Genomic DNA, 16,914 nt, shown 5'->3' on the forward strand with positions numbered 1-16,914 from the left:
TGTTTTAGAGCAATGAAATATTTAAACTATTTGCAAGGTGATACTGCAAACCTGGGTCTGTGCAACAGCTGCACTGCTTGTTCTCATGTGGCTTGATTTCCCTTTTTATCTGGTTCTTTGCAACTGAAGACTTAGCAGTATGTGTTTTGTGTAGCTGACTGATTGAAAGCCCCTTAAAGCTAACATACTAAAGATGGAAGCACTCATGGAAGAGGTTATTCATTCCTTAGTTTTTGTACTGTCTTGGGCTTGATTCCTGTTTTCGAAGAGACACTGTTATGGTTCCTGTGGAAGGCAGGAGAGTTCATTCACATCTTCAAAGACACAGTTTCTTATTAATCTAAATATATGTGTGTGTATATATACAGCAGTGCAGCATTCCCAGCTGTAGGCTCTGAAGTTGGAGGCAGTTTAGGAAGTTGAGCTGGAAGACTTTTTTTTTTACTCTCTCAGTAACTAGTAGACAAGACATCCCTCTGACCCTTTAAATCTTCTGGTTGTATTTTCATTTAATAAACATTCCAGCATTTCCTGTGACTGCTTAAAAGCTTTACCTATATAACAGAGCTGCAATTGTGAAATGAAGGCTTGCATCAACAGAATCAATGTTTAATTCCTATACATCTGAAGAGTTGTATATATCTTTGCTTTTCAAGTTCTCAGGACTTCTTTGAAAAAGCAAGGTTTTACAAATCTGACTATGTAATTTTCCTTCCCTGCCAGTATCCTTTTTTTGGCTACAGAGGTAACATGGACTCAGATTTAAAAGTGATAGATTGTGTAATGTGATTCAATTTCTAACATTTTCTCAAAAACTAACTGAGATAGAGATTATGCAGTTGTGACAAGCCCAAAATCAAAATGTCAAGTTAACTGGAGTCTTGGGCATGCTTAAAATACCTTACATCTGGTATGGTGATGCACTGCCTTGAGTTGTTTCCGTGACAGTCTAGATAAGTGCTTTTCAGCCTTTTCAGTTTGAATACCTTTTAAAAAAAATACCCAGTGGAGGTGTGGGCTTCTTCAGAAAAATACAGATTGCTAGATGGTGCAAGAACTTGTTTTAGTTAATTTTGTCAGCCTTTAGGAGAGGCCACTGGCAGAAAAATCACTGCTCTCAACTGCAAAATTTGAGTTAGAGCAGCCTGTGGCCAAAGCACTGCCTGATGTAAATCTAGTCACTTCAGTTCACACTAGGCTAGTTCAGGTAGAGTTGCTCTGAATTGACTCTGTGCTGATGACATTGCCTATGTAAAAATGCTCTTTTGGAAGCACCTCGGTCTTACACAGCTATAACTCTTATTTATGATGGAAATGCCTTTAGTGCTTTAAGACTTTGGATTTGTTTGGGGATTTTTTTACTCTTTGTTTAGCTTTGCAGAGCCATCACAGCTCAGAGGCACCGAGGTGATGATTTTCCTCATGTTCATCAATAGCAGCGCTCACTAGCAGTCACTTAAACCTGAGCAAGATTGCTGAAGGTACAGGAATTACACAGGTGTTTTGGGGAGAGTGGTTTTAACATCACAGTTGTAGAAGTACTATGCAAAGTCTAATTTTCCTTGTAAAAGCATTCTAGTATAGCTGCTGAGATGGGAGGAAAAAACCTCACATTGATTTTAATGTTTTGTTATAAAAGATTATTTATTTAAATACCTTTTCATAGGCTGTAATTTCTAAGTGCTTAAGACTACCGAGGACTAATTTAAGTCTATTTTAAAGAATGTTTAGATTAAAGCCAAGACATCCAAACCAGGACAAAATACAAATCCAAAAACCTCTGCAGTAGTCCTCTCCCCTGGACCCATGAACCTTCCTTCTTTATATAGAACATAATGATTTCTTGTCTTGCTGTTTGCAGGTGCTCCTGACCCAACAGCGGGTGCTAGCATAGATGATGAAAACTGCTGGCATTTGGATGAGGAACAGGTCCAAGAACAGGTTAAACTCTTCCTCTCCCAGGGCGGATACCATGGATCAGGGAAGCAGCTCAATTTGCTTTTTGCAAAGGTGTGTTGAGTACTCTAAACCTTCCCTTTTGTTGCTCCCCATTCCCCAAGCCAGTCTGTACTTGTTCCCATCTTACTCAAAGTCCTGTTGTTCTAAAACAAGACAAAGCCTTGGGAACATGATGGCAGCTTAATAATGAGTTGTACAGCAATGGACTGCAATCCAATGTGTCTTGATCAGTTTCAGGCCATGAAGTAACATTTCAACCATCTGCAGCTTTGCTGTTCTCTTCCTTCCCACCCCCAAAATGATGGAGAAACCTGTAGAAATTAGTCTTGCAGCAGTTTGCATAATATACCTGTGGATTACTTGTGGAAGAAGTATCTTTGAAGAATTGCAATGGGATACTGAAACCAAAAATCTTTAACATTGGGAAGGCAGACTATTTTTTCTACTTAAAAATTTCACATCACATATATAAATTACATTTCTTATTTAACAGAGGTGGAATATTTAACACTGCAGCATATTGTCTGTACTATGATTTCTTTGTTTTTTCAAGCTTGTATTAAAAGACTCGTTTCCTAGGTGCGAGAGATGCTAAAGATGAGAGATTCAAATGGAGCTCGCATGTTGACGTTGATAACAGAACAGTTCATGGCTGACCCTCGTCTGTCGCTTTGGAGACAACAAGGAACTGCAATGACTGACAAGTATAGGCAGCTCTGGGATGAACTGGGTAAATGCACAGACTTCAAAATCATTTAGGTGTTCATATGTATAACGAAGAAACAATTACATCTTTGGGGTGGAGAGAAACTTTATTGTGGTACTAGGTAAAGCAGGTTAGAGTTTTCTGCAGTTTTGCTTGTTCAGTTAAGGTTGGGTGAAATGGAATTTCTGATCTACAGTGTCAGACAATTGCAGTTCGAGGAGAGGAAGCATGGTATGAAACAAGTACAACTGCAACAGGTTGTAAGTACCTGAGGATCTAAAGGGAATAAAGCAAAAAGTGGAAACGTAGCTACACAACTGAGGGTAAGTATATAAGCCACTAGTGCTAAACTGGAAAGGTTAAGGAAGAAATCGATTCACAACTAGAGAGAAAAAGAAGGCAAAAAGAGAAGATTCATTAAGAGTATGAGAAGATAGCAACAAAGGAAAGTAGAAATCCATTACTGAGCAGGAAAAGAGATCAAATAATAGAGGGATAAAACAATTAACACTGCTTTACAGGAAAGGTCAGTTGTGACCAGATACATGACTTAGTTGTACAACGGAGAGAGGAACACAGGCTGAAATGGGAAAGGAATATTTAAACTGGTAAGGTCTGAGGACATTTACTCTAAAGTGTTCCAGAAACTCGCTAATACAGTTGGAAATACTGCTTCAGAAGTTCTCAAAATCTGTAGGAAATTGTGGTGGTGGGAATTCAAAACAACTTGAACGTAAATGTCACCAATATTTTAAAGGTGGGTAGGTGAGTGGAAAGAATATTAAGTAACCACAAGCAATGCTTTCCTAGGTATAAAGTACTAGAACAAACAACTAACCAGTTGGTGTGTAAGTGTGTAGAAGATAAAAGCAATAAAAGACAACCTGAATTATTTAAAATACAGTGGTAAATGATTTGTTTCTCCAAAAGATAATTCACTGAGTGTATGAGTGAAGGGATTAATGTGTATATCTTAGCTGTAATAAGGTTTCGGATGCTGTCTTGGAGGCTTTCTCAAAGCAAGCTGAAGGCAAACAGCCTAAATGGAATCGCCTTGTGGCTCACGGAACTTGGAGTAGTAACCTGTGCTCTCACTCAATCTGGAAAGGCACTTCAAGTCTAGATTTAAAGGAGTCTGTCTTGAGATGTGTTATGGTCAATATTGCTATGCCTGACTTATGTGGCATGGACCATAGAAATAAACAAATATTAAAGAACAAACAAACAAAAAACCTTACAGATGATGCCCTATGGGATGTTATGTAAACACTGCAGAGAAGAGAGTCAAAGACCATAATGCTCTTGATATATTTTAAAGGTCCAAAATTAAACTAATTGAAACTAAATCCAAGCAAGAATAACGTGCTTCATTTAGAAAGGAAGTGTCAAAAGCAAAACTTAAGTTTTCCACTGTTAAAGGTTAAAGATGACCATGGATTGATTGCATGTTTACTGGTGGGGCTAAGACTGGATATAACCTGTTTAGCATAAATTGTGTTCACTCTAAATGAAGCATTAGGCTAATTAATCTCTACTAGTTAGCTAGTGCTTTTAGACTTCTGTGGTGGAAAGCCTTAATATCAGAGCAGGCAAAGCTCTGTCAGAGAGAGTGTAGGTATAACTACTTGTCTTCGAGTGTAACAACCCTTTTAGTATGTCATTTTTATGATGCCTTGGCTTGTTGGTGAATAACAGTTTTTTTTGCCAAGCAGGGCACGTGCTTAGCTGGATGTGTACACAGTAAAATTGTATCCCACCATACTGAAAACTGGAGGGTCTCATGCTTCATTGCTTATGTGGGTTGAGCTGGTAGGTGGTGGGAGAGGCAGAAATGTGTTCTCCATCTGTTACCTGTAGCAGTCTTACCACATGCTGCCAATAAACATAAAAGGTTTTGTTAAAATTTCTTAGTGGCTCCTCTTCTTGTTTCATCAGTTTCATATTAACGTCACTTTCTTGACAGCACCTGTCTGAAGGTAGAGGAGGTGGAATCTCTCTGCCTGTAGCATTGAATAAGCAATATTTTAGATTAATTGAATTGATTAGTTTACCTCTGTCTAATCAGAATTATAGGTGCCACTCCCAAAAAGCCACAGTGCAACCTCTAGCCTCACCACTACCTCAGCTGCTGTATTTGCAATCTGAGGCAGACCCTGTTGTTTCAGTCCTGAACTGCTCTGCTGCCTCTAACAGTATCAAAATGTTGATTGTGTACCATGGTTTCAACTGCAAATACATTTCAATCACTTTAGGTGTGCAGTAGGCTAAGGGTAGAACTTAACTTGGTTCTTGCACCTCCAGCTTGTGTTTATGTTGCTAAGCTGTCCATTTCTTCCCCGCACAGTAGGATTCCTTCTACTGGTGCTTAGCAAGTTCCCTCAAAATTGCTGTTAATTGGATGAATCTCTCCAGCTTGACTCCTACCTTGTGTGAAAGTTACAAGCTGCTGCCATGTTTTCGCTAGGATTTCACCTTGAGTTTCACTCAAACTAAACACATCCCTTTTTCCAGGTGAAACATGCATCTCTAAAAAAATAAAGTGAATGTGCAAAAGTTGAAGGGTATTTTAATGGAGACCAGAGTTACAATAGCAAGCTGCAGAAGGAAGAGTGGGATGGCCCTGGCAACATATGATCTGTGCCAGCAGTGGCAGAGAACTCAGACATTGGGTTTAAGGGGGTGATGTTATCATTATGTTCTAAAATAATGTTGGCTTCCTGTCTTGTCATTTTCTAGGATGTTAGAGAACTAAAATAGCAATAAAGGGAGTGAGATAGGCCTTTGCATACTTAATTTTTTGTATTATCTGTTCAGAGTAATCTGGGAGTGGCATATATATGTCTTTAAAAAAATTTTTTATCTATGATCTCATTTATTTCACAGGTAGGTAGCAATTAAACATTATAGTTATGGAGAATTTTAGGACATAAAGTATGTAAATATAGACTCTGCTTAATAAAGGCTTGCTGGCTTGCCCTGGTATGCTGTCTGCCAACTGCTAGGCATATGGCCACTTTGTCAGTTCCATCTTGGCATAGGTTTTTAAGTATACTTAAATAACTTCAGCTTTGCTCCTTGACTGGGTCACTTGAGCCTTTCATTAGAACTTAACTGATGCTTCCTGCCTGGCATTGGCAAAGGTACTGGAAGGACACACTGGGCTCTGATCAGGGTCCCTGCTGAAGTTTCTGGTAAATTGTTGACTTCAGTTGAAGTCAGATTGGGTTTGAATGTTGGAAGGTGCTGATTTAAAAAAAAAAAAAAAAACAAACAAACCAACCCAAAACAACAAACCAAGAACACCCCACCCAAACCCCACAAATACTTCACATCTAACTATGAAGCTGGTGATTTTCTAATACAAATTCCTAATTCTGTAAGCAATTTAAGATTCAAAAGCCTCAAGTTAACAAAAAGGCCTTACACATAACTAGCTAGTTGTTTTTTAAAGTCTTTAGATCGGGAGGAAGAATATAGTAATTATGCTCAGCGGATTCCCTTGTTGTACATCAAAGAATGGGTTGAGCTAAATGCTACTTATGGAACTCCAAAGGTGTAGTATTGGGAAGATCAGTATTACAGGTCAAAGCTATAAGGCCTTGCTCATATATTTCTCATACTGGAAGCATTTAGAAGCAACTTCAGTGATGCACCGGTGAACACTTCCAACTTGTCACAGTAATACATGAAGGCACTTTCCAGAGTTTAGAGGGGAGTTGGAATTCTACACATTGTTGCTGTTTAAATGGTGTCTCAGTAGGTGAATTTCATTTGCTGATCTTTAGGTGTTTAACTCTTGGTGACCCCATGGTCACCAGGTTGAAGACTTAATTAATCATTCTGATACATTGATCTGAAGCCCCTTGTTTTGCCTTTTTAATTAAATTGCATTGGTAAAATGGGGGGTTATGGAAATGCATGGTAAATATCTGCTGATGCCTGTTGAGCTGAGATCTCTGAAGAAAAGGTCAGTTAGCCTTCTTTGTAGTCTAGAGGGGAAAAAAATGGACCATGCAATCTTACTACGGCAGTAATTCATTAATATTCATCCATGAAAAATTAAGTAGAAGTTGCTTGTTCTCTACAAAAGTGAAAAGATTTCCTTAAAGGGGGGAAATTTGACTTTGTGCCCCAGCCTAGTGATCATGATGGCTGCAAGGCTCTGCTTTGGAATTAAATGTTGAGCACTGCCAGATGCCAGACATCGGGAAGAGGCCGAGTTTTGTCGGCAAATGGGATCTGCAAGTTAATTGGTGTTTTCTGCAGGCTTCTGGCTGTGAAATGAAATTGGAAGCCCTTTAGCCGCATGGATAATACAGGACTTGAATACAAATGTCACATGTCACCATCAGGGCCCACTGTGAAACAATAGTGTTCCCACTCGAACACTGTGCCATTACAGATCATTTAAATATGGGGATTACATTTAAACTAAAAGCCCCATTTGCCTTTTACTGCAATTTAAATGTCCTCTTAGCAAAAGCTAAGTGACAAATTAAATGAAAAAAGTGCCCACATTTTTAAAGCTGTAATGCAAAACAACCTTTTATTGCTTCTCATGTGCCATGAATGAATCATTATACTTGTCAACCCTAAACCAAGCCATAATTGGAGCAGCTACTGTTATCAAAGCGGGGCTGCTCTTGTGACAGCTTAATAAAGCTGAAACTGTTAAATTAAATCCCAGATGCTTAATCTGATGAAAGCAGTCAAGTAGAAGAATCTAAGACAAGTATCTACTGCTTGGTGGAGTGATGGAGCCCAACAGCTTGTCAACACGTAGACTACAGGATCAGATGATTTTATTTTTTGTGAACTACCATTTTCAGTATCTTTATATCCTCTTGCTTGCCTTCATGGTGAAGAAATTTCACATAATTTGCATGTTTCAAAACAAACATTTCTAGTCTATTTCCTCCATTTTGATATTTAAGAACTGTTTAAGGGGGAGGAGAGCTGTGTTTTTTTAAGTCAAGGATTAGTTTCTTGTGGAACAAAAATATCATAGCGGTGTCATGGGGAAGAGGGTGTGTCCAAAGAGCTCTTGCAAAGCAGGGCAGTGGATAAAACTGGCAAATGTGTTCTGGGTTTGTGTCATGCTGATCCTGGTCTCTATTGGTCCTCTTATTTTATGATGTGGAGGAGAACATAAAAGGTATTCTGTAATTGCAGTTGAGTAGTCTCCACATTTTAATGCATAAGCTTCTCTTATCTACCTCAACCACTTCTTGGTACCTGAAGTTTTTAAGTGTAGGAACCTCTCACAATATTGCCATGAGTCTCATTCATGCGATAAAGCTTTCCTGGGTGACAGAATCCTTTCTGTTATGCGTACTAAATGGGTTGTTGTCATAAAGGTATTTCCTGAGCGGAGTAACATGTCTGTGCCTTAGTAGTTCTAGTAGTCTTAGTCTTAGTAGTTTTTCATGAGCACTTTGCCCTGTTGTGGGCCGCTTTTTAAATGTTGGAACAGCCTGATGGTCTACTTTGAGTTCACATTTGCTGATATTTTGGCCACTTTCTGGATCACTGATACATTTTTCTGTTAAAATTTAAAACTGAAATATCATTTTACAAGGTCATGTTATGTAGAGAAATAGTACGATGTATTTCCTGAAGGATCATGCCTAAATTTTTATTAGTAATATTTTGCTCCTCATGTAAAACTTAATTCTAAATGTTGAGTTTAGGCAAGGAATCATTATGGATTAATTATGAGAGATTTAATTACCATTTTGCCATGAGCAAACTAATGATTGAGTGTTAAATAATGCTTTTTTTTAATTTGGAAACCACTGAGTTTTTCTGATAAAAGTTTGTATTAATCTCAAGAAAATACCAAGTTAGATTCTTTTAATCTTAACTAAATGAAGCTATTCTCCATCTATATTTCTATCTCAGGCATTCCTTCCCTTTGCAATTAGAGCGACAAACTTGTATGAATGGGATGTGCCAGCTGTTCTAAACAGATTATCTCTGCTTAGTACTTAAGTGGAGGGGAAAAAAAAGGACAAAAGCAGCCAGGGTTGTTGCCAATATGCCCCTAGAGAAATTCCTTCCTGATGCCAGATTTGATGACTACTTCAGGGCTGCCATGAAAAAGAATCACTAAAGTTAAGCATTCATTACAGTTTTTGTGCTCTAATACCATTTTTCTGGAGCTGCAAACTTCGTGCAATCCCTTTTTAGGATCAGCTATGCAGTAGAAACATTCATATTTTTCCCCATATTTTATGGTATTTCAAAAATGGTACAGCAAGGCTCTAAGTTTCAAATTTGAGTGCCAAGCTTATATCCATATGTTCATGATTTCTTTGAGTATCCCAGGTTCTAATTGCATCATGTTCTGCCTTAAAGCGAAGGATAGTACCAATGCCCTGTACCTATAGAAAATAAAGTTAACTTCAATTTTCTAAGTTTAGATTAATCAGTTGCACATAGCACATTTCTGGCCTTGAAAGCTATAGGAAGACCTATGTTTCAAAGGAGGTAGGATGCACCATACTTTGCACCATTTCCCTTGGTCTTTCACTGTGGGACTTCTAGGTAGAGTGATACCTTACACATACTTGTCTTCAACTGTATTGTATCCAGGAGGCTGTCTTTGCTTAATTGATAATCCTTCTCTTACTTTCCTTTTGTTTACTCTTAGGTGCCGTGGTGTGGTTGCCATACAGTTACAAAACACGTGTGCCTTCAGTTCATGCACTTAAGGTTACATCTGCTCTTTCACAGAATAAGCTCTTAATATATGTCAGTGTATTTGAATGATTTGTGCTATTGGAGGCACTAAATTAACAGTATTTCTGAGTTAGCATCACAAGACAGTTTTGCTGCTCTAAGGCCTGAGTTATGGATGACAACTTAAAGAAATTGCTGTCATGGCCCTGGAGTGTCTTGGTTGTTGCTGTCACCTTTATTTCCCCAGTGAATGAAGCCAGGCCGCAGTTCTGCGAAGATGGGTTCTGTCCATCTTCTCTGAGGATGGTTTCCTTCCTCCTTCATTATTGGCATGTGCCATAATGGTATTTGAAATGAGGATATATGAGGCCAGAGCATGATAGTAAGGGGGAGCTATTTTCAAAGAGGGTATTCTTTCCTGTGGCACTTACCAGGTTTGAGGAATAATGGTGAAAGCAATTAACTTTAGTCTATAAGCATAGCTTGGAGGGTTTATTTTTAATGCCATACAGAAAGTTTGGGTTTCCATTTAGTTCAGCTGGATGGAAAGTACTTTTACAACAGGAGCCAAATTTCATGAAGTACCTGCATTAAAACAATTTTTGAAGTTTTTATTCCTAACCTGTTGAACTGATTTACTTATAAATGTCCTAAAAAATTGTTCTGTATTGGAGCTGGTACAAAACTCATTGCGGCCCTAACTGTGGAATCATGACTGCCAAGATTAAGGGCAGAGTCTTACTATGAGCCCAAGCTGGTACTTAACGTTATTTTTTTTTTCTTCCTCTGTTTATTTTTAAAACTTCAGTAACATTAAGCTACCATTTAATTTTCTAATACTGCTTCTAGTAAATTCCAGAGCTAGAGAGAAGTAATAGATTTATGGAGAGGAACTGCTGAATCTTCACTGATTTCTCTGAGCTTTACTGTGGTCCAGTAATCTAGCCTTGTGATATTTTCCAGTTTTCTGTCTTGAGTGGATACTGGAAAAATAACTGAAAAATTGGAAGAGTAATTTAAAGTGAGAGGTGCAAGAATCTCAGTCTGCTCGGGTCTGTCAAAGCAAGACAAAGGAAATCCTTCATAATTTAAGATACCTATGTAGACTAAAAAATGGATAGGGAAGACACTTCTGCCAAGCAAACAAAAGGTAGCTGAAAATTGTAATTGGAGCTGGATAACTTTAACTAGAAAACTAGAAATAAGCTTAGAATTTGGAATTGTAGTAGCCAGGCAGTGGATCAGCTAACCAGGAGCTGTGCTAGATTCTTGTATTAGAAATCTTAATTGAAGCATGCTGTTTTTGTAAAAACTTGCAATCACTTTTGGACTCGAAGACAAAAGTAACTCAGGAAATCTTAGGGTAGGAAGGAATTCAGACTAGACAATCAGAATTTGTTCTTCTGGCCAGTTACAGTGAGTTATTTACATTCTGTGAGCATAGTTGTGGCAATCATACTTTTTTCTGAACTTCCCACTATGCAAGGGAGTGTTTACACTCGCTCCACTTCTTTTAAAGAGAGGTATTTTCATCCCTTTCTTTTATGAATATCTTGTTTTGTTTGATGAACTTATCAAACTTTCCAGTTTTGCATCTTCCTAAAAAAATTAGCTGTGAGAGGAATTCATTCATCTCAATGATAAATTTAAATAGGGGTAGGTTAGTGTATTTATAGTTAGTAGTCATATTAACTTTGTTCTGAAAATTGTCAAAGTATCTGAAAATAGACTGTGATTGTGTGTATTACTAGTCAAAATATTTGATAAAATATCTGATCTCTGCGTTGGGCAGGAGCACACTCTGTGTTCACCACCTAGCTGTAAATACTGACAACTATTTAAAATTGTGAAGAATCATATTAAGATACTCATAAAGGAGTATTTTTGTACTATTTGTGCTAGTATTAGCAGTACTTTAACCTTCAGTTGACTGTGAACAAATGAATGGCTTTGTGACTATTAGGGAAGTTAATAATTCAGATTCATTTGCAGGTGCTTTATACTTTCCTCTAGCTTTGTAGACTAATAGCCCACGCTTTGCTACAGTGGTTAGGTTAGAGGGTACTATAGGTGCCTAGAAGGGCTTCCAATGGACATGTGACAGATACTAAGTGCTCTCTTAGGGAGACTGTCGTCTTAGGCTATGATACTGTAAACTGCACCTTGCAAGCAAATTTCTGCTCTTACATGAAACCCTTTGGTCAAATGGCAGAGTGTCTGCAAAGATGCAGCAGTTTTTAAAACAAACTCAGAAAGGCATAACCCAGAACAATGGGCTCATGCAAAACGGCGGAAGTGCTTGGTTAGTTCCGTTTTCCATTGTGCTAAAAGTTGAAAACATAGGAAGACGAGAGCAGGAGTTTTTTGTTACTTGAAACACAGAAATCAGAGCATTTAGGTGATGATAGCTTAGAATAGCATCTCAGTATGTAAATGCCCCTTTCAGCCAAATACATGTGTGCCTTCAACTCTTGGAGCAGCAGTATGTGGCGAGAGAGAAAGGGAAACTTAAGGAATTAGGCATTTTTTTTTTTGTCCCTGGGTTACACCTCCACTCCTCTAATGCACATTTGGAGTTTAGTGTGCAGAGGGCAATGATTCCCTCTTGCCATCAGTACTGCAGGTAATCTATTGCATTAATCAGCCAGCTAGTGTGAAATGCATGGGGAGTGATTATACTATCATACACAATACAATCAGCATGGAGCACTTGTCAAGACCAATACATCAAAGTTTAATTCAGTAATAGAATGAATTAGAGCAAAATGAAACATTCTGTTCTCCAAGAAACACAGCACCCATAGAAAGCCTTTTTTTCTGAAGGCTGCCCAGAGAAACCAGAACGCATTAAGGAATTGTTTTTATGAATAAAATTGCAACTTGGATCCAACTGAATGCTGAGAGTACTTTTCCTTGGGGTTCTTATCGAGGAGAGAACAGCACTGAAGTGCTTTGCCTATCTTCACTATTCCATAAAAGCAACTGTTTAATTGGAGCATTCTCCAGTGGGACTTCTGATTATGCTTTGTTCTAATGAAGATCTCTCTGTGCCTGGAGGAGGGAGGTGGCTTTCTCAGTCATTCCAAACACACTTGTCCTTCTTGTTGAGAAGCAATAAATACCATACACTACTTTCTTTGAGGTTTCCAAGTGGCTGTCCCAGTGAAAGTGCGTATGTGTTTAAAAACCAGATGTAAACCACTTTAAAATACTTTGCTGATGGTTCTACTTTAAAGGGGTCATAGGTTCTGTCTCCCAGTATTGTTTCTATTCTGGCACTTCCAATTCTGTAAAATGATGCTTTTGTGATAGAATTGATTTGGCTCAAATGGGGCACAGTGGCAAGTGTGTAGCAAGTGTCAAAGGTGATGTCTGTTGCACAAAGGGAATGGTCTTGATTACCTGGCTACATTTTCTTTGAAATTATCAAATGCTACTAACCTGGTAGCTTATGGGGTTTTATCTTTTAAGAAAGAAATGTGCATTTATGGGAAGGACAAAGAAATGTAACAGTAGATGTGCATCTGTTTCTTGTGTATTTTAATTTTGCAAATGAATGGATTGATCTTAAGTATATTAAATGTAAAATTCCAAAGCAAAGGCCAAGTCTCAGCCATTGATTACACAGGTATTGTAAATGAGGAAATGCTGACCCAGCTTAGCTGCGCAGCAGCCCTGACAAGCTAGCATAATATTTCTAGGAAAAGCAGATTTCTTGGGAAGACTGTAATCAGTCAAACAGTATTGTATGCTGGATCTTCAATCACAGTCAGTGTCCTAGCCCCCCACTAAAACTGTTCCCATCACCACCTTCCCATTTACTGGGGCAGGAGTAAAATATAATGGGATTTATGAAAACTGAGCAATGCCTAATCTCTCACGAAAGTCTGTATACATTCCTTGCACTTCCTTTGGCTTCATGAATACATGCATACATAGGATGTGTAATTATTACAACATCTACTTTTACAGTGACTGAATACTTCTTAATGTTGTTCAGTTTGCATATTTAAATCCTAATCAGTGTAAAGGCATGCTGTCCCTTTCTCCCCTATAAATTCAAAGGTATGGATATCTACTGAGAAACACAAGTACTGATGTTCCCTTGTATGTACAAGGAAGGCATGCATTGTGTGAAGTGGTAATGTAACCTATTTTTTTTTTGTGGTGTGAAGCACACTAAAGATGAATGACAACTGTGCATTTTCAAAAGGATGGCTGTCTGAACCAAAGGTCTGTTTTGGCAAAGCTGGCTTTTTCAAGAGGAATAGTGTTGAACCAAAATAAGCAATTCCTCACTGCAATATGACAGTTCTAATATTCATTCCCTTGTGAAATTACTATCAAATTGCAGTTGCAGCATGTCTTTATTTTTCCAATTATCTTTTGGGTGAAAATTTTTTGTATATTGGGTTGTGATCATTGGGTTGTGATCATTTTGCCACTGTGCTGTGAGGAGTTTTGTACTAGAAAGACGTAGGTCACAGTCAAGGGATCCAAATCAGAACTTTACTTTTGGTTTAGTAGCGTGTAGGTGGGGGCGGAAGATGTATCAGCCTGCTGAGAACCAGTACGAAAAGATAACTGGTCCCTGGGGAAAGGGAGACAGGAAGAAGAGAGCGAGCTGTGTTAGGGAGAAAAACAGAGTATGTAAACACAAACGCATTCTCTGTGGTTCGTTTTTTTTTTTATTTAATGAGACATTCGTTCATATTGCAGGTGGCATTGGTGACATGATTAAAGCTAGTCAAACAGGTAAACTTGAGAATGCCAGGAATGTATTTTGGGAAACTTCTTTTGAGTATAGACTGTAGCCTGGAAACTGCTGTCGGCAGAAGTCACTGGAAATGGATTTAGATACCTTCCCCACAAATCACAAGTAGCTGCCCTTCATTTTTCCATAAGCCTTATCTGTAGTAAGAGGGTAAGTGTGATCAGCAGTTTCCCTGTATGGGAGCTATTAGGCAGAAAATAGAGAGTCTCTTGTCTGAGGCCAGTGTAAACCTTCAGGTTCATGGTGACATTTAAGGGCCGGCTCAGGGAGACTTCCACTGAGTAGCATCAAAGTGAAATAGGAAGAATATCCTCCAGGCTCCTACCAGTTGGCATGTGGTGAAAATCTGGGCACAAGTGAACATTTTCCTCAGAATTTTCAGTGCTAGGAGCAGTACAGGAACCAGTGAATTGAAAGAGACAGAATGGAGCAGATGTCAGGGGAGGGGGAAAGCGCTTAGGGAGCAGGAGGAGGAAGAAATATGAATACAGGCAAACACACACACACACTAGGGAAAAAAAAGAAAAAAAAAATCACACAAAAAAACCCCAACCAAAAAACCTAGAAACCCAAATAGGCTGAAGAGTGTGGGGTCATTGGCATTATGCATCCTTCTCCCAGATGGTGGCCTTTGTAGCACTACAGGAGCTGAGCCTGAGGCTCTTTCTGTTCCCTTCTCTTCTCGTGGGGGAGTTTTGTCTTGCACTCTTCTTCCTGCAGGGAATCGGACAGCCATGAAAGCTGGGCGAGATCTCAGATGTGCACACAGCTCGCCCTGAAGTCACTGGGAGCAGGGTGCAGTTGGACTTTATGGAAATGTTAAGTGGTTTATGTGGGGTTTATTAGAAATACACTTGTCCCCGTGCTGTATTTGCATAAGAATAGCCTGGGTTTCTGAGACAATCACTGCTAACAATGTAGTTATGCTTGACATAGTTTCCCTCTTTAAACCAAAGAAGTTTTTAAAGGATTTTGGTGCTTATCTCTTCCCTCTCCTGTCTCTTGGATGTACCGCATGCATAGTGGAGCTTCTGAAGAAGGCGAGTGAATTCCTTTGCCTCTGGTGGTGTTTCTGAGATGTGGAAAAAGAAAAGGCCACTCATTTTGTACAGGCATGGTGTAATCAGTACTGTGTGTTCCACCTTGCTGGATGGTTGAAATACTTAGCAAATGCGGTTAAGTTATTCCACTTTGCTTTTGCTTCAGTCTGGAAACATTGGGAATCTGGTTACAAAGTAGTAAATTAGGTTTTTTGTTAGATGCTGAGAGGTACAGTGTCTCCTTAGTGCCCTCAAGTGATACTTGGGCTTTATTTAGTTTCAAAATCAAGTTAACTATTCTCCAAGGTTTTCCAATATGCCGCATCGTCTGTTTTGTTTTGCAGATTGCAAGAAATATAGTCATTCTGTCTTGGGCAGTGCTGAATGCAGTGATGTTTAATAATAAGAACCAGTTGTCATTTGACTCTGGAGAGTGAAGTGTGTTGATGAGTGTGTCTAAAAGTCATATGATTTGACTTTAAAAGAAGTTTTTAAATATAGTGTTGGCCTTACTCACTCCCATGGCAAGTTTCAGACACTTAAAAAAAATCAACAAAAACCAAAACATTTGCTGTACTGTATTTAACTACTGTGCAGTAATAATCTGCAGTAGTGTAGTGTCTTTCTGGTGTTCTGCACAGTACCATTTCATATTTTGCTGTGGTTTTCAGATTTGTTTGATATTACTTCCCCATTCCATGTTGGTCTGAATAGCAGGGGACTTGAAACCTTAAGGATCAAGCTGTGTTTCCACTGGCTCCTGTGCTGTGGCATACCGACATGCCGAGTTACTTTAGGAATGAATGTAATGTGATGGCCTGTGCTCTGGATATCCATTTTGCATTCTTAGTTAGCAAAAGAATACTTGAATGTGAGAATTTTATTATCCTAGAAGAACCAGCTGCATTTTTATTCTTTTTTTCTCAGCCTGTCATGAAGATTGCATAGTTTAAGCATATTCTCTAAATCTCTTGTAGTGTATAAGGCACATTCTTAATGAGCAAATGAACTGTTGCTAAACAGTACTTTCAGATGTCTTCACGCGTCTGTCAAAGTTCACGCTGATGAAGAGACAGCTGATTTAGAGAAAAATCTTTCCATTTGAAAATTGTTGCTAGAGACCCTGATGTATTTATGCCTGCCCTGCTATATAGTCTCAGGGAGCACGTTCCAAAGTGATGGTATGTGTGAAATGTCAGTGCAAATTAGCTTTCTCTTTGAGCTCCGTAAACAGAAAATGTAAAACAAATTTTCTAGTGTAACCAAATTACTGAAGTAATTGCAGTAAAAATACCTTATTCCTATTAGTCTGCACAAAACCAGTGTTTACTGGATCTCTGAGACCCAGATGTGTTTGGGAATGAGTTATATGATCAGCAGTACTTCTGCTGTGTTCTGAGTGTGGAAGTTATGTTTACAAAATACATGTCTTACTAATGCACTTCCTTGGTTCCTGTAATGTGAAGCTGGAAAATACATAGTTCTTTTTCGTAGAAAACAGCATTCGCTTCTGGTACAAAAATTAGAAGGAAAACTTGGGTAACTTCCTGCTGTAACTCTATGTGAATTCTTGTTTGCTTTTGACTGATGTTCCTGTCTGAGCCATACATTGTGAACTCTGGATTTTCTAACACAAAAGACCTCTTAATGCCTTTTAATTGAGAAGGTTGGCTTGGTACCGTCTTTCAGCTGCTTCAGATGGGCCATGCCAGCGCCAAAATCCTTCATCGGGAATTCAGTCTGCCTGGTGTTAG

At 38.7% G+C, this 16,914-nt stretch overlaps 1 protein-coding gene across 3 annotated transcripts in view; it reads left to right on the forward strand.

The window, feature by feature from the left end:
- Positions 1-16,914, forward strand: part of ZSWIM6 (zinc finger SWIM-type containing 6) — a 117,015-nt gene that overhangs the window by 71,431 nt on the left and 28,670 nt on the right. For all 3 annotated transcript variants that reach the window (XM_076362042.1, XM_076362043.1, XM_076362045.1), the window contains exons 3-4: positions 1,862-2,010; positions 2,539-2,689. In XM_076362042.1, the coding sequence (XP_076218157.1) occupies positions 1,862-2,010; positions 2,539-2,689 (300 nt within the window). The remainder of the gene's footprint in view (positions 1-1,861; positions 2,011-2,538; positions 2,690-16,914) is intronic.

Source organism: Aptenodytes patagonicus, chromosome Z (assembly GCF_965638725.1).
Source record: "Aptenodytes patagonicus chromosome Z, bAptPat1.pri.cur, whole genome shotgun sequence".
NCBI classification, from domain to species: domain Eukaryota; kingdom Metazoa; phylum Chordata; class Aves; order Sphenisciformes; family Spheniscidae; genus Aptenodytes; species Aptenodytes patagonicus.